The sequence below is a fragment of the Dasypus novemcinctus genome, chromosome 6, assembly GCF_030445035.2.
Source record: "Dasypus novemcinctus isolate mDasNov1 chromosome 6, mDasNov1.1.hap2, whole genome shotgun sequence".
NCBI lineage: Eukaryota > Metazoa > Chordata > Mammalia > Cingulata > Dasypodidae > Dasypus > Dasypus novemcinctus.
This window is the reverse complement of record NC_080678.1, coordinates 88,762,249-88,786,168: the sequence shown is the minus strand read 5'-3', so window position 1 is coordinate 88,786,168 and position 23,920 is coordinate 88,762,249. Positions and strand designations below refer to the sequence as shown.

General features: G+C 42.9%; 1 protein-coding gene and 1 long non-coding RNA gene across 7 annotated transcripts in view; one reads left to right on the top strand and one right to left on the bottom strand.

Moving 5' to 3' along the window:
- Window positions 1–23,920, top strand: part of ERCC6 (ERCC excision repair 6, chromatin remodeling factor) — an 86,091-nt gene that overhangs the window by 17,245 nt on the left and 44,926 nt on the right. For all 6 annotated transcript variants that reach the window (XM_071215886.1, XM_004465775.4, XM_071215887.1 and 3 more), the window contains 3 exons: window positions 13,272–13,400; window positions 18,272–18,430; window positions 23,435–23,570. In XM_071215886.1, coding sequence (XP_071071987.1) covers window positions 13,272–13,400; window positions 18,272–18,430; window positions 23,435–23,570 — 424 coding nt within the window. The remainder of the gene's footprint in view (window positions 1–13,271; window positions 13,401–18,271; window positions 18,431–23,434; window positions 23,571–23,920) is intronic.
- Window positions 14,286–23,221, bottom strand: LOC131278758 (uncharacterized). Its single transcript, XR_009186191.2, has 3 exons — window positions 23,137–23,221; window positions 21,108–21,168; window positions 14,286–14,310 (listed from the first exon to the last, which is right to left on the bottom strand). It is a non-coding gene; the product is annotated as an uncharacterized lncRNA (long non-coding RNA).

Below are 23,920 nucleotides of genomic sequence, written 5' to 3'. Positions count from 1 at the left end.
ATTTTGTTACTTGTTTATCCCTGAGGTGGGTTGAAGTTATAAAGGCATGCCCTTAATGAAGAAAGAGACCTTCAGATTATCTTAGTAATGGTTTGATGATGGGTAATCAGAATAACTCCATATCGTTTACACGTAGAAAATGGAATTTTCTTAGCAGTTAGCATGTGGGCCTGCATATCCAGGCTAGGTTCCTTTTCCTGAGCTTACCAGATATGTCTTGGTTTTAGCCCTGTTAATTGTAATGCCCTTTAAAACTCTTGGGCTTGAAGGCAGGAGACTCCTAGACGGCTCATCCCCTTTAGTCTCTCAGCTTTGGGGTATTAAGTCTTCCATTAGCGCTAGCTTAGTCTGAACTGGGCACCTTTGTTTTAGCTGATGCTCAACAGCAGTTTCTTAGCAAGCCGTTGTGCAGCTTTGAACCTTCTCTGGAACTGGCTGGTAACACTTGTCCTCCTTTGTCTAATTTGGCCTGAACCTCAGCTCAGGCTTTGAAGTTCCTGCCATTTGTCTATCTTCCTTTGTAGTTTCCCTTCCCACATTTTTGTCCCCCTTTCTCCTTCCTTTGCACTAAAATGTTCCTGGCGGCGCCTCCTCAGGGCTTTTCCCTTGGGTTTCTCACCTCGGTTCCAGTACCAGAGTGGGCGAGCCAGTTCTTAGAGGTGAGGTTCTGGCCAGTCCTTGGTGTCGATGCGTGCAGGCTTTAAGAAACCTAAGTTGTTTTTTCATTTTAATTCGTGCTGCCAGAGTTTCCATGCAGGTGTGGCTCTCGGTTGTGAGAGCTTGAGCACTTAAAATTGCATGCAAGAAGCTAGGGTCTGGGAGCTTCAGGAGCTGAGTAACAGCTCAGAGGAAGTAACACCCCCCCTCAGAGTCGGAGTGCTGTGTGTCCCTCGTGAGAGCCCTTACCTGTCACCTGTTGTGGCAGGTGGATGGCCAGGACGGCCTGGGTGGACCAGAAGAGCAGACATTTTAGGTGTGCCCCTCCTCCCTCAAGGTGTGAAAGATGAAGTAGTGGCTGGTAGAGTTTGCGCCCTCAGGCTTGAGAACTTGATCCATTTCCCAGTTGAGAAAGAACAGGTCCCCTGATGACAAGTCTGCTGCTGTGGGAATGCACATCTGCGGGAATGCACATCTGTGGTGTCGGCTGCCCTCTCAGGTATCAGGCAAGGAGTTTGTAGTCTGTTAGGGATCTTGGATGCAAATAGGACCTGAAGCAAGTACGGAGGGTATGTTTCATGGAGGAAGCGTTATCCAGCACAGGGCTTCTTCCCTTGGGTAATTCAGTGATGTTGACTAAGACCTTGTGATGTCTGTTAAAAATTCTCCACATTTTCCCCAAAGCTACAGGTGCATCGCTGAGAAGGAAAGAACTTGCTTTGCCTTGGCGGCATGTTATTTCTCCAGAGTTCTTGTTCGGTTTGCCTGGGGAGTGCAGTGATGGCCACGGGCTGCACAGAGGCCTGGGCGCTGACCCTCCCTGCCTAGTGACTCTCGGCAGCGGTGGCCTGACCCACTTGGGTGAGAGGGAGACAGGCCCTGCTTGGGCTCCATGGGACAGAGTGCCCGCATCCATTAGCACTGCCCTCCACAGGCACTTGTGCCAGGTTCCTGCCAGCCTTGAGATAGTCAGACAGACATCTTCAGCAGCACTGGCCTCTGCCTGGCAGCTGTGTTCCGACTGTGGTGGCCTAGATCAGGTTCCATTCACTCCCAGAAAAGCTCTCATCATTCCTCACAGGGTCAGTGTTTATAATTTGACTTAGACCCCTATTCTGAAGCCTTATTTCTATTTCCATTTTCAAATTATTGTGAAGTTGCTAGCTCAAGAGCTTCTCTTTCCTTGGCAGCAAGCATCAACTAAAGCCGAGGTTCCTAACCTGCAAATTGATTCTGCCAGAATCCCCCGGGAGTCCCCGATTCCCCCCTGCCCCCCACCCCCACACACCCCACGGATGCTGATCAGATAAGACTAGTATGGGACTACTGGAAAGGAATTTTAAGAAACTCTTCCACATGATTGGTACACTGCCTATGTTAGCCAAAGGGGTGCTGATGCAAAATACCAGAAATTGGTTGATTTTTATAAGGGTATTTATTTGGGGTAGGAGCTTACAGATACCAGGCCATAAAGCCTAAATTACTTCCCTCACCAAAGTCTGTTTGGAGCAAGATGGCTGCCAACGTCTGCGAGGGTTCAGGCTTCCTGGGTTCCTAAGTTCCTGGGGCTTGCTTTTCTCTGGGTTCAAGGTTCCTTACTTCCTGGGGCTGGCTTCTCTTTCCTCTGCGTGCTGACTTCCCGGGGCTCCAGCTTAAGTCTTCAGCATCAGAATCCAACATCAGAAACCCTCAACTCTGTTCTTTGCCATGCCTTTTATCTGTGAGTCCCCACCCACTACGGGGTGGGGACTTAACGCCTTAATCATAACTCAATCATGCCCAGGTACAGATCAGATTACAAGCATAATCTAATATTTCTTTTTGGAATTCATCAATAATGTTAAACTACTACACTGCCCAAGTTTGGGAGCTACTTGGTTTCTATCACTTGGCTTCATGTACTCTCTTCCTTTCTAAGGCTGTAGCTTTTGAGCAGATTTGGTTGCTTCTCAGTTTCTCTGAAGTCCTCACTTCTATACGCCGCACAAGTGTGTTTACTAGGAGAAGGGAGGAGTGGACCCTCAAGGTCAGTTCAAGCACTTGAAGGCTGTGGATCACTCGGTGGCCCGGTTCTGCTGGCACCTACGTCAGCATCACCTGGAGCGTCTCAGAATGCATGTGTCGGGCTCAGCCTAGAGAGGCGAGGCAGGCGGGCAGGGTGATTCTGCGGCGAGGTTTGTCCTCAGACAGTCATCATTCTCAGAAGCCCGGGGTTAGAAAGAACTTTTTTAACCTGTCACATTAGGAGACCCATGAGGCGTTTTTAAGAAATTGCTGGTAAGTGTGCTGGGGGGTGCTTTTTTCTCTAGCCCCAAATCTGCTTGGAATCGCTACTGGAATAAGTCTGCCCCCCACCCTACCCCACTCCCAAATCAGTCACATGCAGTGGAGAGTTCAGACACAGACTTGTCACGAGCTGGCACCCAAGGCTCCTTGGATGACCTGCTACATTGGGCTCAGCTGGTGAGACCATGGCCTGGAGTCACTTGAGTTGGTACCTCTGACCCATTTGAAGGCTTTTCACCTACCCCTCCCCCAATAGCTCCAATCCTCTTTTAGCACTTCTTGTTTTCTACCTTTTTATTGTGAAAGTCTGTGTCTTAGTTTGCCACAGGGCTGCCCATACAAAGTCCCCAAAATGGTTTGGCTTTTATAATGGGGATTTTATTTAGGGTGAAAGCCTACAGCTCTGAGGCTGTGAAATGTCCAAATCAAGGCACCAGCAGAGACACTTTCTCACCAAAGTCAGCTGCTGGTGGTCTGGGTTCCTGCCATCCAGTGAAGCAAGATGGCGGCCGATCTCTGCTGAGGTCCCTGCCTTCACCACCGGAATCTTCCGTCTCCTGGAGCTTACATGTAGACAACCAGGCATAGGGCTTGTCTCTTTCCTGGCCTCCTCTCTGCCTCTCTCCGTGTGTCTGTTTATGTAAAGCTCCAGCCAGATGGTGGAGACCCAACCTGTGCCACACCTCATTGACGCAGTCCATTGAAAGGGCCCCATGCCCACAAGAATGGGGGAGTTCAAAAACATCTTTTTCTTTTTGGGGATTCATAAAAGAACTTCAAACTGTCACAATATGAAAGCAATAAGATGAAAAAATGACAACCTCTACTTTATGTATTTTTATTTTTCTACATTTCATTCCAGCATTTGATCATATATAAATGTATCTCTTTTTTTTTTTTTTTCAAATTTATTTCAAATTCAAAAAATAACAGACAAAAGGCAGCTTAACAAATTATGGAAGCATTGCTCCAAAAAAAACTGTTCAAGCATACTTATCTAATCCTAAAAACAAACTCAGTTGTTCTCCAATGTTCAGAAAGATATACAAATGAACACATATTGGTTAAATGACATGACCAAGGTCTCCTTGTTAATGAAGAAGAGGAAAAAATGTTTAATTATATTTATATTTCATAAAACTAAATTCCATGGGTTTTTTTTTTTTTTTTTTAGGTTTAGGATTGATTAAGTACCTTACTTGCTTTTGGTATGAAAATATACAATTATTAACTATAGTCTGTAAGTTACATTGGTTGTATTTTTCCATGTATCACCACATTCTTAACACCTTGTAACAGAACATTTCTGTATTTATATTATTAACCACAATCTTCATCTACTGTCAAAATCACTCTTATGCTTTCCCTATATTATCCTCCATCTACCTCCAACATTATAATGTATATATAATATATAACATTATATATAACATTACAATGTGCTACCATCAACTCCATCTATGACCAATATTTACAATTGACCTTATTAAGCATCCTATGTCCATCCAGCTTCAGCTCCCATTTCTCATCCCACATTCTGCTTTCCACCAGCCTGCGCTCCAGAGTCCAACTCCATAAGTCTACTCACTGTATTTAGTTCATGTCAGTGAGACCTTCAAATATTTGTCCTTTTGTGTCTGGCTTATTTCCCTCAACATAATGTCCTCAAGGTTCCTCCATGCTGTGGTGCTTCCCAGTTCATTTCTTATAGCTGAATGGAAACGTGTCTTTACATTGTTACAGTTATAATGCACAAATGCTTTACCGTGGTTCTTCAGAGTTAAATTCTCATGAAATTCCCACATGTATGAGATCGCTTATTCATGTGAGGTTCAGAATGTCAGTTAGCCTCATTATTAAGAGCTGGGATTTGAAGCCAGGACAGACAGGGCTGTAGAAATGTCTTTCCATTGGCAGAATTGGGCGTAGTGTGCAATGTCTAGGTTTGACCACAAGGTGGCGCCAGGAAACCGGGACATGGCCGCGCCACCTCCAGAGAAGGGAGAGGCTGTCAGCCCTTAGGTTCTCAGGGGGTCTCGCCGCGTAGACAGGTGTTGCGGCAAGCCTAGTGGCTCCAGAAACGCGGAGGAGGCCTCCGCGGCCCCACAAGGCGCTGTCGGTGGGGCGGCATGACGCGGACGCGACGGCTGACGTGGAGAGCCTCCGTGTGGAGGTGCTTCGCTCTACGCGGGTCCATCAGTTTCTCGCGCAGTCCCCTAGGACAGGCTGCCGCGTGCCGAGATCTCGGCCTGTGCATGGCCGAGCCCCGAGCAGGGCAGCGCCCCAGAGGGGGTGTGAGGCCTGTCAGCTGGGTCTGCTGCGAGGACTCGGACATGGGTTCTCTGTCACTTAACGGGGACCGACCCCTGCACTTTCGGGGTCCCCTTCCTCGCCAGCAGCGGTGCTGAAGGCCTGGGCCCTAGATGCTGCTCTCCCAGGGCTCTGTCCCCATTTTCTAGTCTCTTCCCTTTTCCTGGAGCTGGCTCCAGTCCGTTTGCACTGGGCTTGCCCCTTGTCTGTCCCTCACTGAGGATTCGGGACCTTCGGGCCCAATTACAGTGTAGAAACCCAAATTTCATGACTTGGGGATTGTTCTTATCAGTTTCAAAGAGTTGACTTCTTTCCTGTGAAATAAACCTATGTTTGTTTTGTTTTCTTTTTTTTTTTTCCTTCTAGGAATCTATATTTTAAAGAGAGAAGGAAAAGTTATTTTCTTAAGGGTGTTTTCTTAGAGAGCACGTTAGTTTCTTTTAAAAGACAAAACAGAGACACAAATGAAGACTAATTCTGCTTCCTGCTCTATTCAGACCTTTCATTCCTCAGCTCAGTGCAGAATTGTCTGCGTCAGTCTTAATTTACTCTGCGAGGCCTGTGCTCTAACTGAGGGTATTTCATCTGCTCATATGTGCCAATTAAGTCCACCCAGATAGACCATAAAAAGGCAGATAAGAAAAGTGAAACATGGAGTATCTCAATTTAGCAAATTAGACTAATCTGTAAGGGATTCTTAGCTGTCTGAAATAGAAAACCTATTGCGCTACAGAAGTGCAAACTATATTAAATACCCAGCTTGGTGCCTTCATATAATTTTTAAAAAATCAAACTGTACTCATTGTGCTGCTGTAGAATTTTTCTTCACGGATATTGCAATAAGTAGAGAATGATCCCAAGGTTTAAACTTTCTCTCTATATTAAGGATGACTTATTTGTATGATATATACCTTTTGCCCACATAGTCAGTACAGATTTAAACTGCTCTGGGGTTGGTGACCCTTGCAACATAAAAATAAAGACAGAGCACGAAGGTGATTTTTTAATTCCAAGCAGTTCTGTATGTGACTTCCTGAATGTTTTGGAGAGAGTATGTTCATTTCATTAATGTATGGTCTTAGGCTTCAAACATTTGCCAGTTCCCATTAATACGTATGTTTTCCCTTCTTTGTGGGTCGTCATAAACAGTTGTGTACACTGGTTGGTCTGGTATTAAGTATATCTTATGTGATTGTTCAGCCCAGGATATCTAGAGGCAAAAGAAGTTCTAAACTGATTTTACTGATAAATTGGAAAATTTTTCAAGTGTCTAGAGAAATTTCAACTAGCCCTAGACCATACTGAGATGGGGAAGCAATCTTTTTATTGTACGAAAATGAAGAACATCTTTTCCCTCTTTTAACTTTTGCCCTGACATTTTTGGGGATTTGAACATTTAGGATTTGGCTTGCTCACATACAGTTGTTTTCATTAGGTAGTTATAATTGAGGTGATTTTTGACTCTGGGAGAAAAGGAGAGGTTCTAGGGAGTTTGAGAAATACTTTGGGAGTGGCAATGTTATATAGAAGCCAAGAGTATAGACTCTGGAACCAGATTATCTGGGTTTGAATCCTGATTCCACCACTCACCCATTGCTGATCTCGGCGAGGACACTTTTCTTCTTGGCTATATTTACTTAACCATGAAAACAAGAAAAAAAAAAACAATATCCACCTCATAGGGTTTTAAAAATTAAGTGAACTAACCCATGCAGTATATTGAAAGTGGTGCCTGGCACTCAATGAACCTGAGAAACCCAGCCATTGTATTATTATACAGTGTTTGCTTTACGACTGTAAATATATAGGTGTGTGTATGTGTGTGTTTAATCTCAAAACAACCTGGCCTGAGCTGGCCAGCTTTCCTTAAGGAGGCAGCATGTTGTGTTGGGACTAAGAAGCCTGACCTTGGAGTGCCAATGGTCTGGCTGTGCAGCCAGGAGATCCTGTGCAGTTTCTTTACTGTCTCCTCTGTAAAAACGAGGATCCTCATAGCCCCTGCTCCAGAGAGCAAAGTGAGGCTCATGAAAAGTAATTCATGTCAAATACTTGGCTTACCCAGGTACTCGGTGAATATTAACTGCCCTTGTTACTCCCATGCCCACCAGCCAAAAGAGTTACTAGGAAATTCCATGAGGGCAGTAGGATGCTTGGGAAAAGGGGTTGGAGAGAACTATGCATAAATATGAACAAGTTACTTCTTTCCAAAGTAGAAGGCAGTTTTATAATTGGTGCTTATATGCATGGATAGTTCATTAGCTGTAGGAAACTTAGTTTTGTTGTTGTGTTTTTCCTAGCTTTCGAACACTGGTTATTGGTATGATTCAGGCCTACTTAGTGATAAAATGTCAGTATGATGGTAAATACAGCATTAAATGAGGTCCTTTCTCCTTTGAGCACACTAGGGGGCACTAGCCATCTACCCAGGGTGTAGTAAACTTTATAACCTGCCCCTGGGTCTTAGGTCACCATTCCACTTTGGTTTCTTTGACAGTTTTCTGGGTTCTAAGATAGACATTCCAGATCCTTCCGTCCTTCCTGAATTCCAGAGCCCTTGCTGTCTTGGGTGGCGTAGCAGTGCTGGCCCTCTTGGTTTGGGCGCAACCTAACTCAGGCCTGCCCAAGGTCACGGGAGGATTTTTGACACTTATTTTTTATTCACATATGATTTCTGTGTAAGTTCCTGCCCGTAATTTTAAGAGCATATCTGATGCTTTTGTAGCATACCACAGTTTCCAAAGTGTATTGTACTTATGTCATCTCACTTAATTCTCATAAAAGCCTGTATATTCTGGCTCATGTGGTCAGGGGAACATGTGGGGCCACTAAATGACTTTTCTAAAGTTGAAACCTCCCCTTGCTGCTTAGGGGCCTGCAGTGCAGCTCTCTGCCTGCAGATGGTTTTCAGTCCTCAGTGGGTATCTTAAACCTGTCTTTGTTACTGAGCTTGCTTTTAGGTCACCTCCATGAGAGTCTGAGTGGGGCTGAAAATCGAGTCTTAGAGGATGTGCCAGCGAAGGGCACGCACGCTGGGTCTTCTTGGTTGCAGCTGTGACTGTGATGAGTGTATTAGAAACCTTGTGAAGGTGGGAACATACACAAGATTTCCTGTCTGGTAAAGTAAATGCAGCTTAAGGCTAGTTAAACTTTTTTTCTCCCTGTCTTAAGAAGAAGAATCCTTTCGAAAAAAGTTGAGATTTTTGATTGTTTCCCAACTGGTCACTGGAACCAAAGTCAGGGCTGAGGGCTTCTATTCTTAACATTGGCCAGGGTACAGAAACCATTCTCCTTGGAAAGGGGTCCACTTGTGAACCCTAAATTCTGGGACCTGAGGATAATCTATACACTTTTTGTTACTCAAAATAATGAGCTTTCCCTTTTTCTCCTTTTTTTTGTTCCTTACAAAATTCTAACTTAAAAATTTCCCTGACTTAGAATCTGTTTGCAGTAGGACATCCTTTGTCATGGGCAGAACCGTCTGTCCTGTGGCTGCAGCTGTCAGATGTGTAGAAGGACTGGAACATGTGGCAGGAAGTGGACTCTAAATGAGATGGGACAGGGAGTCTCTGGGACCTTGCTCTGGGTCGCCTGTGCTGCCATGCTTTTCCATCCCTGATGTCTTCCTTATTCCCAGCCTTGTCCTGAGGCGGCTCCCAGTCTAAGGGGGGAGACGGGTAAGCGTTTTAGATGATGCTAACACTTGAGGAGAGTGCTAGCGGAGACCATGGGAGTGCCCAGGGTGCCGTGGAGCAGGGGCCGGGAGCTTGGCTCTGGGCTGCTCAGGAAGGCTTCCTTGGGAGGCGCTAGGGGTCCACCAGGTGTGTGGGGTATGTTGGGGGAAGAAGGGCTGGGCCAGCACCTGCAGGTGCACAAGTGAGGGGGCCCCACGTAGGGGATGGGGGCAACTAGCCATGTTTTTCCGCTCCTGTAGTTTGAACATCCTCGTAATGCTGGAAGTTCTTCTGAAAGAAATTAGCTTGTGATGGTGGAGAGTGGCTCTCAGGTGTGTGTTATCACTCCGTGATCAGGCACCCTGGCAGTTTCCACGTGGAGGAAGCATCGCTTCTGGAGGGTTCGCATGCTGGCCCTGGGTCCGAGGTGCTTCTGACAGACGATTATTGCACCATCAGCCCCAGGCCAGGCGCACATCCTGCGTGCTTGTCGGGAAGCAGGGAGCGCTTTCTCCGCCTGCAGCCGATTAGGATGGCAAGTTTATGTTCATTACTGGGTTCTCTTCTGAGCGGCTGCCAGGGGCGCCGTGGCAGGGGGAGGCTGCCAGGGAACGCCATGCCTGCCTGCTTTTATGCGGCTGCAGCTGTGACTATTACATGTGTGGAGGTTGTAAACGAGAGTTGGAGACCATCAAAAAGTCACTTCTTTTCTAGAAATGTAAATGTTGGATGGCTGATTCCCCCCCCTCCCCAAATCATATACCTGGTTTATGGAAATCACAGAAGTTAGATATTTGGGGACCATATCTAGTTTTGAAGATTTCAGATGCCTGAGATCCAGACTTTAACTCTGACTCTGCTCCCAGTCATTTTCAAATCACACTCTCTCGATTTTTTTTTTTCCCGCCACCCAACAGGCCTCATTTTACTACAGTTTCCTCTTCCCAGTTTGTTATGGAATTCTGAAGTGGGACCTTTTCTGCGGGTACTTTGGGAAGGCCTAGTGCCTTTACGCCTGTGGCAGTCACATTATCCATATTAATCATTTATGGAGAACCATCTGATAAAATACCAGGTTTTTTCCGAGTACATCCGCTCCGGCAGTTATGTCAGACGTGCACGTGCGTCACCACGTGCAGATGGTGTTACTCAGATGACCCTGCCTCCGTTTCCCCCTCGAAGCAGACGTGGCAGGTGCCTGCTGCAGGATTGTGTGTGGACGCCAGAAGCGGATGTTGTGGTAGTACGCAAGGATTCGTTAGCGTGGGCTCCATGCAGAGCGCTTGACCTGCAGGTACCTCAGTTAACTGTGCCAAACCCAGGGAAGTCAGGGCTCTTGTTCTCCTCACTCACAGTGGAGGAAACTGAGGCCCAGCCTTGCCCAAGGGTTAAAGAGCTTGCAAACAGCGGCCAGGGTTGGATTCCGGGCACTTGCACTAGCTCGCGTTCACCTCACCTGTACCACGGGATCCCCCTTGCCTTCTGGGGGCTCACAGATGGCTCGGCCCGCCCACAGCCAGGACCCACCAGTAAGCATGCTGCCAACGGCGCCTCGACACTCTGGGGTTCCTAGGTCCCCCCAGGTGAAGTCGCGGTGTGTGGAGTAGCGCCTTCCTGCTGCCCGCCTCTCTGTGGGCACCGCTGGATGACCAGGTGCCTTTTGGCTGCAGGCCACATGAGGAATTACTGCTTTATGGAACAGAAGACTTTCAGCCTGAGCTACATGTGCCTGTGGTTTTATAACCTTGGCATTTTCTGTCTTTAATATGTGTATATGATTCTACTGGGGCAATTTGTCTTCACAGTAATTCAAAGACTTGTAGGCAATAATGATTTTTCCCCACCACCTTGAGTCATCTTATAGCCAAACTAAATAAATGTTCGGTTCTTTTCATCGTCGTTTAAGGAGCGGAAGGCGCTTGAATGCGATCCTTTCTAGCGGCTTGTGTGGTTTCCTAGGTGCCGTGTCGTGGCCGACACAAGGCCTGTGTATTTTAGGAGGGAGGGGGAGGGAGGAAGCTGCAGCCCTCTCAACACGGAACGATGCTGGGAAATTTAACAGTCACGCAGATTTACTGGCCAAGTCACAGGCAACAGCAGCCATCTATCAGTGAAGTTTAATATGCGATACTCTTGTATGTAAAATGTTTAATGACCTTTCTGGGCCAAACTTTTAGAGCCAGTGCCTTCTTCCGTAATACTTGTTTTTCTTCCTGGAAAATTATCTTAGAGTCATTGCAAAATGAAGTCTTTTTAAAAGGCCATGAGAGCTTTTGCCATTCTTCTGCATTCCTGCAAATTTGCTTCATCTTTGGTTAGGCAGACCCTTTGGGTTTTGAGTTCTGAGAGGAAGAGCTTGGATCCTGAGGTCTGCCTTGCTCTCAGAACCTGCTAGCACAGATACATCGGCGAAATGTTTGTCCGTCACTTGGTTTCTGCGTTCCCATAGCGAAGGCCACCAGGGTTTCTCAGCCTTGGCACTGTCGCTGTTGAGGGTCGGCTGGTCCTTCATCGTGGGGCCGTCTTGTGTAGTGTGGACCGTTCAGCAGCATCCCTGGCTCCTACCCACTAGGTGCCAGGAGCATCTTCCCCAGCTGTGACAAGCCATACTATCTCCAGGTGTTGTCAGATGCCCGCCGGTTGAGAGCTACTGCTGGAGACCTTTGTGTCTGAGTTTGCGTGTAACATGAAACTCAGTAGATAAGAGGCTCTTACAGCCACTTAGCACCTTCATGTCATCAGTTGCCTGGCTATCGTTTTTAAGGAGGAGATGTAGAAATGAGAGAGGAAGAGAATGCCTTTAGAAGTTAAGCACAAAAAGATCATTAAAGTTGTTATATACAAAGAGTACCACATACTAACCCGATGGTTATAGGGTAGCTATTTCCTTAGCTTTGGCCCTGTTCTACCTTTCATTAGCTGTTCTCCTCTGGATATAGCCCGCAGTGCTTCTGTGACCCTACTTATCATTTACTACTCTGGGATAGAGTTTCACATCACCATCCAGGTCTTTCTTAGTGATCCAATGAAATCTCAGCCGGCCCTTCCTTTTTTTTTTACTTTGAAGATCTGGAATTTTCAGCAGGGCAAGAATTGATAAGAGTTGTTGCGGCAAAGTGCCCCACAGCCCTCAACGCCTGTGTTTTGCCTCTGTGCTGGCTTTGTCATTGGTATCGGAAAACCCTGTACCTCTACCCAGGCAGCGTGTATGTTCATTTCTGCAAAACTTGATCCTTCCTTTTTTCATTTGCCTTCCCTCAGACATTCTTTATTACTCTAGCATAGTCCCTGGCAGGTAAGTATCTTCTTTGATATGTTTTGCTTCTATTCCCTTTCCATGAGCTTTATATTTGGAAGGCATTTATCTGTACCGTTGATTTTATTCTGTTTCTACCAATTTGAGAAATTCAGTATCAGTTGCATGCCTGCTGGAAGAAACTGTCCTTTTATTTTGAAAATGAATTAGAATGTGGGACAGTTACTTTTACGATTTAAAAAAAAAATCATGATACCAGTCTCTAGTGTAGTTACATGAAAGCAAAATCAGTCTTGATTAAGTAGCTGCACTTTCCCAACGACCTCCCTATGTCGTGAAGACTTTCAGGCCCTTAGACAGATGGCATTTCTTCCTTTAAAAATACATGATATCACCATTTTGAAATAAAAATGTTAATCTTAGTTTATATCCAAAAACCATCATATTGCTAAATATGTAACTTAGCTTTTGTTCAGTGAACACACTTTGCCTAAGCAGTATAATTCTCAGTACTTGTATCTTTGTTGATCCTACCCCCATAAAATAATCAATATATGACTCCGATACAACAGTTTTAACCCAAACTTTGCTTTATGTTCAAGATACTATGCTCTCTCATGTTATGGCTATCATATCTTTGGCACAGAAATGGTAAATTATGAATAAAATCTATTTTTTGTTCTATAGTACATTGCCGTTTTAGAGATATTTGGTTATATTAAAATTTTCACTGAATCATTTCTAGAAGTTCATATATCTTAGGAAACAGCAGAGAAATTGTCCCTTAGGATATGCCAGAAAAGAAGGAAGTAGTTTGGATAATGAAACAAGACCTTATAGAAGTATTTCTAGAGCAGCTGTAATAATTCAAATAGTAAGAATTGAATTGAAAAGGAAGAAAAGGAGAATTGTTTTCCTTCTTTGAATAGCAGTGTTTTTTTTGGTTGAGGATAGCAGCAGAAACATAGAAACTTGAAAGACCCTTTCTCATTTGCCTGTTTTTTTCCAGTACATTAGTACATTATCTGTAACTATATTTTATTCTGTTTGGAATTGAAATGATTGTAACCTAGTTTTTCTTTTCATGGTAGGAAATGGAATAAACTGAGACTGCAGGACAAAGAGAAGCGTCTAAAGCTTGAAGACGATTCTGAGGAAAGCGATGCTGAATTTGATGAAGGTTTCAAAGTGCCAGGTTTTCTGTTCAAAAAGCTTTTTAAGTATGTACCATGTGTTCTGTCCTTTTGTCATCAAGTCATTACGTACAAATTAATATTTTAGGAATTACTCAGTGGTTACCTGTGGGCCCTTAAAGTACTTGCAGCGATTTATTGCAAATACAGACACTGTCAAAATGAAATTTTAGCCACATACTGTTCATTAAAATTAGATGATAATAAATTGACTGAAGTGCATATGGGGTATGTTTGTAACCTGATGAATCTATACCGACCTATTTAAGCGGACTGAAAGCATTAAAAAGCCATCTATGTTGAATTCTTTTGTTGTTGTTCTGAGTAATTTTAAGGGACCAAACTGCTCATTTCTCGAGTCAAATTAATTTAACAAGAGCAGCTCAGTATTCAGATCAGTATTGGGGAGGCTTTTAAATTCTCTTTGGAAATTAAAATCCTTGAGATTTTCTAAATGTCTTCAATTATATCTAAGTATAATACTTCTGAGTTGACCAGATGTGTATCTAAATATTTCATGTGAATATTGTCCTAATGTCAAAAGCGAGGAGATAGTCAAGCACCTTCAGGATCAAGTCGCTGTTTAGAAAGACAGAGTTTCGTATGTGAAGTGGCTGAGCGTTTAGATTACCGGATGCCGCCTGCGAGATGGCATGCTTGCTGTATATACGGCTTGAGGAGTGTCCGGTGATGAATGTACATACTGAGGAACATATTCAATCTCATCACTCCTGGGATTTACTTAACAAGATGCTTTGGAAGAGCTTCTTAGATGCGTATAGGAAGTTAAACCATTAAAGAGCTTTTTTCTTTCTCTTACATATTATCAGTGGGTAGTGGGGAACAGGATGCAAACTTCTTTAGGTTGATGATGTTTAATCCCCTTCATAGATTCAGCTATCAGCTGTCAGGCCCAAAACTTGTGCAGGATGTCAACCTAAAAAGAGCATGTTTTTATAGTTTGTCTCAAAGAGCTTATATTATCATCTTAGTTGTTTTCTCCAGCTGGGGGAGCAAGGAGAGTGAGTAGTCATTTTATCCCATGAAACATACAGGAAGTTAACCCAAATGATGCAAAGTGATGTGATTGGGTTCTTCATAACTAGGCAGAAGAACTGTCTAGAAGTTCAAATCTAAATCACTCCAGTCCTTTTTATTTTTTCAGAAAAAAATCATTTTAAAGGCCTGAGAGGTGGCTTCTTTGTTTATTGCCTCTCCCAATTGAATATTAACTATGGAAAGGTAAATAAAGACATTTATTAGCAACTCTTTTTATCTTTTCTGAAGCGATTGCTTACTAAGGAATGGCCCACATACTGTCAGTTTTGTGTTAGCAAAATAAAAACCAAATTATAGTTTTAGTTCATTTGGCAAGGACAGAATACTTCTACTTGTGTAGGAAGTGATTTGGCACATACCTTCAAGAGTCACGTTTATTGGTATGTTTGGTTAAATGCCAAATTGTCCAGCAAAGAAAATTCACAGTTAATAGAACCAAACTTTGCTTCCAAAGGATTCAGTGTGTTGAACTATTAACCCAATACTAGTTAATACAAATCATGAGGTTTAAAAAAAAATTAGTCTTAATTGCACATTCCTGGAATCTATTTTGTGTTATTTTCACCTGTAAGAAAACAGAATTTTAAATATCTTAAAATGTTATAAAATTACTATTCCTTTTCTTTAGCCATATGAAAAAATTAATAGGATTGGTAGATTCTCCATTTCCATTTTATGATTAAGTTCTAGCCAGGCCAATCTAATTTTAACTGTAATTGTACTTTTACTGTATTTACTGCACTCTGTGGAATTAAATTAAGTTACACAAGGGAGTTAGAAGGTACAATTATCCATTTAAGCGCTATTTTTGCAGGATAACATTTAACTTTTAAACTTCTGCTTTGAGAGTTTGCCCAGCAAATGCATTTGTCTGCATAATTAAGCAAGCAAGTGACCAATTCCAATCTTTTGGCCTTACTTCCAGCCACAGAAGCAAATGCAAGCTTGGGTCAGTGTGATGATGCCAAGATAGACCAAATTACCTGGGCTGATTTTGTGATGCTTCAGTCTCATGTGGGTAGCAGAGTGTCAACATTTCTCTAGTGTTGTACAATAATGGGCTTAAATCTTGAACTCTTCCTAAGGAGTAATTTATCTGCTTTTCAAAAGTTCAGAAAACTAGACTCCAAACCCTGCTTTAGTTGGAACTGTTCAGTTGTCATACAGGGTTTGTTATTAGGAAATTAAAGCAGTAAGATCAAAGTCAATTAGTGGTGCCACAGGCACCAGAGCCCAGATTTCCTCTAACTCCTCATTCCCTGGTATTGCCTTCTGGTCAGTTCATTAGGTGAATTTCCTTAAACTGCCTTCTGAGGGCCTTCCTGTGTCCTGGGTGAAAAGAAAGAGGCATTCTTGGCCATCTTTGTATAATATGCCTAGGTGTTGATTTCCACAAAGTGAAGTGACTTAGGAGCTACCTAGCAGATGTTTTCTTCTTGGGTCACTTCTTTAGTATTAATCATCCTCTTGTAAATGCACAGTTAGATGCTGTTTGACAGTCCTTGGGGATTATGTTTGTTGACGAGGAGACCCGCCAGCATGCCTCCTCTCCTGGGTCATGCAGAATACAGGCATCCTAACTCCCTCCTGGACTCCCCCTGGGCACCACCCTGGTTCTGTTTCTTCTTTCCTGATTTCTCAATAGCTCCTCTCCAGATTCTTCCCATTTTAATCCAGTGATTGGTCCCAAAACAGAGGGATTGAAGCGTGTCGAGGGGGGCAAAGGATGAAGTGACCATTGGGAGATTTGGGCCTGAACTCATTCCGTGCACCCATAAGGAGGCCGTGGGCTGGTATGTAACGGTGCTGGAGCCTGAGCGCACATCAGAACTGTTAGGGGAGCTGTTTGGAATGCATCATTTTCAAAAGCTGAAAGTAGCCCACTGGAACCAGTTCATGAACCAGTGTCCTTGGCACAGTTGATGTTTTGTTTGGGAACTGTCCTGTGTGTTGTAGGATATTGAAGAGCATCTCTGGCCTTCACTCACTAGATGCGAGTTTCACTCCCCCAGTTGTAAATGTCCCTTGGGGAGCATAGTTTCCCCTGGTTGAGAACTGATCTGTCTGAAATACGTCCAAAGTGAAACTTTGGAACAGACTGTTTAGATGTGAATTCTGTGTTTCCCCCCCCCCCTTTTTTTTTTTACGTGTGACCTTTGGCAAGTTACTGCACTTCCTGAGCCTTTGTTTCCTTGACTGTAAAATGGCTGAATCCAAAGTGCCTGGCCTTGCTTTGCCTAGTGGGAGCTGGTATTCTCTGATTGCATGCCACATATTTATAGGGCTCATCCTTCTTCCCAAATTCAACAACTTTAAATCTGTGCTAGTCTGTGTTGTGTTTTGATTTTTAATCCTTTTCTCCAAGGTGCATTCCCAAATATATATAATTAACAAACCTGAGCAGCAAAATTCTCATTCTAGGTTTTCCTTAGATGATTGAAAATAATGGCAACAGCTAGAGCCAGCCTTCAGGAATAGATTCCCAAAATCCTGAGCTGGGGAGGAGGGTTATGGCATGTTTACGGAGAGGAGATCAAATAAAATCATTTCAACAAGACCTGAGGTCCAGGGTGAGATTTTAGTCAGACTACCAGGTAGCAAATCGTAAGCATTGGAGCCATAAAGCTACCTGCAACAACGACAAAACAAACCTCTTTTAATGTAGGAAGCTCATCAACCTTGCTGTTATCCTAAAAAAAGCTTTGAGCTTTCCATTGTCCTTTTTTTAAAAAAAAATATTTTCTTTATTATTATCTTTCTCAGAGAAATAGGATTTTATTTTAATAACATCCAGTTTAACTTTTTTTAATGCATTGTGCTTTTGGTTTTTAATCTTCAATATTCTCTTTTTACTTAAGTGTTTTTGGCTTTAGTTTTTTTTTTTTAATGTGGCATATAATCTTCATACCATTCCACAAAAATCTTTCATCCCCTCTCAGAAACGTTTTTGGCATTATTTGTTTTTATTGCCTAAACATGCCGTTGATAGAGAAAGGAATATATCAATTCCTGTGTTGTTTGATTCTTTTTGGCGGGGAGGGTATGTTGTTTCTCTTTGATCTGTAAGTCCTTATTTAACATTTTAATAGTTCTGATCTTTTTGAGTCTATGATAAAGCCCCTAAATCAAGTTCCACTTTGAAATAATAAAAAGACCTTTTCCAGATTAGCCTTTCCCAAATCCTCCATAGCCTGTCTCTCATTTGTACTGTGAAGTCTTTAAACTGTTTTTTTTTTTTTTTTGCATCTGCTGGTAATCTTATAGGATCATCTGTTAAGTACTAATTTTGAGAGCAGTCCTATTATACAGAATTGTTGATGGCCTTAAAATTTAATTTTTCCTATAAAAAGATAATATGATTATCAAGTGGATTTTCAACAGTGGTGTCCTCTGCCCTGCTTTTTTTAATGCTAGTCAAATTGGAAAAATAAATGTAATGCCTCTTTTCTGTGGAAAAATTAATGGAACTTTATATACTAAAAATATTTGTTTTTTTTCCCCTAGAAAGGTGGTGAATAAAAGATAATAAGTTTATGCTTGTTTACCAAGCTCTTTCTAATGTTGAAAAAAAAAATGAAATAGTCCCTAATTACCCCATCTATCAGTTTAATTAGAAACGTGTTAATGTTCTGTAAAGAAAAAATTGTGATTTTATGCCTAGGTGATCAAAAATGTATGACCTTATAAATATAATACTCATGTAAAACACACATCCGGCATGTTTCTGTGACTGGTACTAGAACCTAGCCAAATGATTAATTCATGAGTACTTTCTGTTATGGTCCGTATTATCCAACATTTGCCGTTTTCTTTTTCCTTGTTGGTGTCTGTTGTTGTAGGTACCAGCAGACAGGTGTTAGGTGGCTGTGGGAATTGCACTGCCAGCAGGCAGGAGGAATTCTGGGAGACGAAATGGGATTGGGCAAGACCATCCAGATAATTGCCTTCTTGGCAGGTCTGAGCTACAGCAAGATCAGGACTCGCGGTTCAAATTACAGGCAAGTGCTCCTCTGCAGACTGTCAGTCTGTGGAGCTCGATTAATATTTCATCAGATGTATTGCTGTGGAGGAGGGCCTTGTGAATTATTGATGACATTTCAATTACAATATTCCTTTAATTCTTTTAGTGGGGGACATCAAAGGAAAATTTTTACGAGACAATGGAGCTGTAGGGCAGGAGAAATTAAACATGTAACACTTTTAATGAATTCCAGGCATTGATGCTTCATTTTGCAGATGAGCCCCACTAGATATTTTGGGTCAATACGATGTCTAAGGTTAGCGTCTACAAATGGATTGTTTACAAACTCAATTATGTTAATATCAATAGTTTACACAGTATGGAATTTTAAATTAGCCATAATACCTTTAGTTCCATTTATTAAATTTTACATTAAAATATTTGTTCTGGCAGGAGACCAGGTGAGCATTACAGTAAGTACAGTCTGTTTACGGGGAAAGTTGGAGCTTTGAGGAAGCGTTCTCCTGGATTTCTTTTATAACCAGTATGCGATACAGCATTTGTAGATAACGCTTTTCTTTAAACAAGGTTACTTACCAACAAGAGTCTTTTGAGTATGCTTTTTACTCCCCTTCCTACTCTTTTAAAAAATTTATATAAACTTTAAGGCCAAAGCCTAAATTACTGTACAGAAAAATAGAGAAATGCCTAGATTTTAACCTTTGTTCTCTTTAAAATTTTTAATAAACTGTTAAAGCTTTAGTATTCTGGAAGTATAAACACTTAATCTGTGTTAATTAAGTATGGTAGTACTAAAATACTTTATCTGGAGATAAAGTACTATGAGAATTTCCATTTTTAACCTGTAAATTGGCTTTCTGTAAACCAGTTTTGGTAAAAGTGTTACTGGGTAAATTATGTAGGATATTTAATCTTGCCCCAGATAACCCCAGAGCTCCTTGGGTTTCAGTAGGCTTATCTAATGAGTCACAGCAAGCAGTTTACCAGACCCACATGTTGTGGAAGCCATTGCCGCTTACTGGATGTGACCTGGAGACACCTTTAAGTTGGTGTTGCTGTACCTGGATTGAGCCAGCACCTGCAGCCATTTGCTTTCCTTCGCTTGTGGCTCATCAGCTGCGGCATTTTTAGCAGAGCGCCAAATACGCACCATAGATATCGCGTAAAGAACATTGCTTTGGTCTTGGGGGTTAGTGCGTTGTTTGTAAGTCCTTATTCTTTCATTAATTAAACAGATCAACACTTCTTGGGAGAAGAGTTTGAAGTTTTAGAGTATTTTAGAAATCTCAGTTACATTTATATGGATGGAGGAAGTGGGGAGAGCCTTTGGAGAATTTGAAATGCCAAATGTTTTGTTGTTGTTACTTACAAGGAAGTTGTATTGAAGCAGGGGTTTTTCTTCAGATATTTGAATTCTGTTACATTTTGCCTGGAAATGAGAAAGCATTCCTACCCAAGAGCATAGTCCAAGTTGAAAATGAGCATTTAGTGATTTCTTATCTGTGGCTGTCATTATTTTAGCATTATAAAAATGCTCTATTCTGAATAAGCCCTTAGGTTCCCTTGGTTTCTGTGACTCTACCTGGGTTTTCTGATAACTAGAATGCTCCCAGCTACCCCGATGATTTCTAGGACTGTCTTTCTTTCTGTAAATTATTTCTGGGATTTTCTTATTTCCCATCTCTTTTCTTCCTTTCCCTTCCTATTATCATGAAACTGGTGTGAGAGTCTAATACTCTGGGCCCAGGAAACCTAAAGTCATCCCTGCAGGGTAGTTTTGATCTAAAAATTAAAACATGCTCTCTGGAGTAGTGACAGTCCTACTCAGAGTGAAGGCAGGGCTAATAATGAGCAGCAGCTGTAATCAATTAACTATCAGTGCTCAGCTCCTCTTTTCCATAATGAAATAGTGGGGCATGTTGGAGGATAGCCCAGACCATCTTGATTAAAATGGTATTGGTAGAAATGGCTTCCCAGAAGGTGGTTATGTATCATCCAAACAACTGGGCTAGTTATGAACTGGGCTACTTAGGAACCTCATCTCCTCCCCTCAAATAGGCCAGCGTAAATTTTCTAGTGTTTTTATCGCAGACCCTCTGGAACAAGATGAATTTGGAGTTCTCTATGCTTAACCCCTCGAGGGCAAAAAATGTTCTGTGCAAACTGGCATTGCTTCTTGGCCATGCCCTTGTCCTCGGGACTTGTGCAAATGGTAGATATTTGGGACCCTATTTGAGATGGCCTTAGTGTTACCACTTGAAGGTCTGTGAATATCGAAAGGGTTTAAGTCTCTGGGATAGTAAGTCTTGTGGAAAAGTAAGTTTTTTATGTGCATGTGCATGTGCATGCTTTAAAAAGAGGGAGAGGCATATTATGGGTGCTTGATAAAATTCCATGCTTTTGGTTGTGTTCCCAGATCAGAATGAACATGCTCCCTTCTTTTGATTTTGTTGTTCATTGTGACAGTCTTAGTGAATTTTTTTTAGGAGGATGGGGAATTGAACCCAGGACCTCATGCATGGGAAGCAGGCACGCAACCACTGAGCTTCATCCACTCTCCAGTGAGAAGTGGTTTTTCCCTTTGTTTTTAGGAGGAACCGAGGACCTGATACATAGGAAGCGGCATTCAACCACTTGAGCTACATCCCCTCCCCTGGCCCCCTGAATTTATTGGTGGAAAGGAGATTATTTACCTTTTCCAACTTCAGTTAATGCTTTAAAGTCTTCGATATCATTTTGTGCATTCTTAATGACCTGAAAAAGTTAATAAGCATTCAAAAGCTAATATTTTGCTTTGTAATTCTTGGTAAATTCTGGGCCATGAATAGATTTCCACCCTGTGAGTTGAATGTCTGACCATGGAGATATTGGCATGTCCTAAATTCATTAGGTAATCAATGAGAGTCAAAGATGAAAGGAATTGCAGCCAGTTTGGTAATTGATGCTAATCACTCTAGTACATTTAGTTGTTTCTTATACTTATCTCGCTGGGATTGAGGGTTGGAAAAGGGTGGTTCAGTTTACAGGACTCTTAATGGACTTTATTACCCCTTCTGTGGTCCAAGAAGCATCTAGGTCTGCTCTTAGAATTCAACCCAGTATAAAAATCCTCCTATTCTTGTAGTAGGGAGAAAATGGCAGAAAGTAAAGGACGTTAATAATGCCAAATAGAGGTTTTGCAAGAGTAAAGGCTCTGCTCCATGTGACAAAGTATGCATCATCAATGTAGCAGTTTACAGAAGGTGTGTAAAAAAAGGAGAGAAAATGCCATAGCACCTGAAAAGTCGTGTATGCATTTACACTGGAGTTTGTATTTTTACATTTTTTAGACTGCTTTTGATTGGTTGTTTCCTAATCCCTGCGAAGTGCCTATTAAAGATAACTCTCCATATTCCCTTTGGAGGATACAGGGAAGCTAATCCATTTAATTCTTTCTTGAAAGGAATATTATGGAGGGATGGCAGGGCTGTGTCTCTGTTCTCTGCAGGGAATTTGGAGATGGTCCCTGCACAGAACCACTGCTGGTTACCTTACATCTTGGTGAGAATCGTGGCATGGAATTTCTACAAGAAGGGTAGTAGTCTGTAGTTCGTAGCTTCTGGTAGTCTGAGTCCTTTTCACCTAGCAAAGAGGCAGGGGCAGGCATGGAAGCTGGGAGAATTTAGAGGTGGGCAGAGGCATTTTCTCACAGCGGGGTCTCCAGGGCCTGTTGTTAGCAGCCCTTTGGACTGAGTACCAGAGGAAGCCTCACTTAAGTATGGCTTAACCAAAATCTCACTGTTTTTCTGTTGGAAGTACAAATTACTTCCCAGGCGTGCAGGCACTGTGTAATTACTGACTGCAGCTTAGGCGTTGCAGTCATTTGGAGGAGAGGCTTCCCCATCCCTCCTGGAGCTCAGGGGCGGGCCACAGATGAGCAGTTACGGTGAGGGTGATTGGTGTCATGGTGTGGTAAGGGCAGGGGACTGACTAGTATGGGTGCCCACCTGGGGAGAAAGGGACAGGGACTGTTCTGGAGGCAGGGTAGCACGATGGGGTGGCTTGGATAAGAGAGTGAGCAGGAGCTAGGCTAAAGCCACGAGGTAAGAGAAGCGTGCACCTTGTAGAAGCTGCTGAAAGCTCGGGCTGCAGGGTGCTGACCTGTGGGAGCAAGTGTCAGGACTGGGGAAGGGAGAGAGGCTGGAGAGGCCAGCAGAGGTCAGGTCCTCACGGGCAGTTTCTGACTATCCCCGCATTGCTTTACTGAACTGCCAACTACCCACACCTGGATACCTGACTGCCAGCTGTTACCTCTTGGATGTCCCAAGTCACCTTCCCCCACCTCGCACGCCTCTGTTTCCCAGTCCAGTGAACAGAATTGCCACCCTCCTCCAGGAGGCCCTGCTGAGCTGCTTTTCCCCAGAGTAGCTCCATGTGGCACATGGAGACTCACCGCAAAGCCTCTACGCTTGCTTCTCATCCCAGGGTGGAGTGGGCACCAGCATTTGGGAGACCGGCTTCTCAGCATTGTACCCTCCCTTGATGACCGGTCCCCTTGGGCATGCCGACCTTCAGGGCCCCCAGCACTGGGTGTATTTCTGTCTTGCTGAGTGCCCAGGGCTGTGGCGATTGGTTAAAACTCTATGGGTGAAGACTCTTTGTGGACTATAAAGCTCCAAGCAAATTTAATATATTGTTGCATTTCGCTTCAGTTAAGCTAAGCTGTGTAGAAACTTGACTTACCTGGTATCAAAGGGGAGAGAAAAGTATATGAAGTTAACTCTGGCTTGATTTTCTTTTACTTTATTATAGATGTTATCTTTTCATGTCTTAAGTTTTCTCTTAATTCTTACATCCATTAATTGATGAATGGGGTTGTAGAGATTTCACTTTCTGGTTTTTAACCTCAATTGCTTTTTCTTTAGAGAAAATCAGTAAGTTTCCATAGTTTTTTCTTTTTTGATCTAAACACCTTTTTTTTTCCTCCCTTAAAATGCTGTCTTTCATGGTCGTGTTTTCTTCTTGAATGTCTTGGGTGCAGGTTCGAGGGGTTGGGTCCTACCATAATTGTCTGTCCAACGACCGTGATGCATCAGTGGGTGAAAGAGCTTCATACATGGTGGCCCCCGTTCAGGGTGGCAGTTCTGCATGATACCGGTTCCTACAGCCACAGAAAGGTAGCGTTTATGATACTGCATTATCTTTTGCTGGTTTTGTTTTGAAACAAACCATGTTACAGATTTGGTTTTACTTTGATCTACATATCTATCAAATGTTTATTCCTATGTTTCATGCATTTAAAATTATGCGATGATTGTTAATTTAGAATCCTTTATTTTCAAAATGGTGAGGACAGCCCTCTGTGATCTCATGACTTTTCCAGAGAAACAGAATTGGGGACAGTCAAGGGTTCCAGAAGGCTGATCATAGAACTGGGATGAGAGGCCAGGCGGCCTCAGTAGCAGTCACCTGCCCAAGAAAAGCATATATAAGAAGTGATCTAATGGGAAGCGGATGTGGCCCAGGC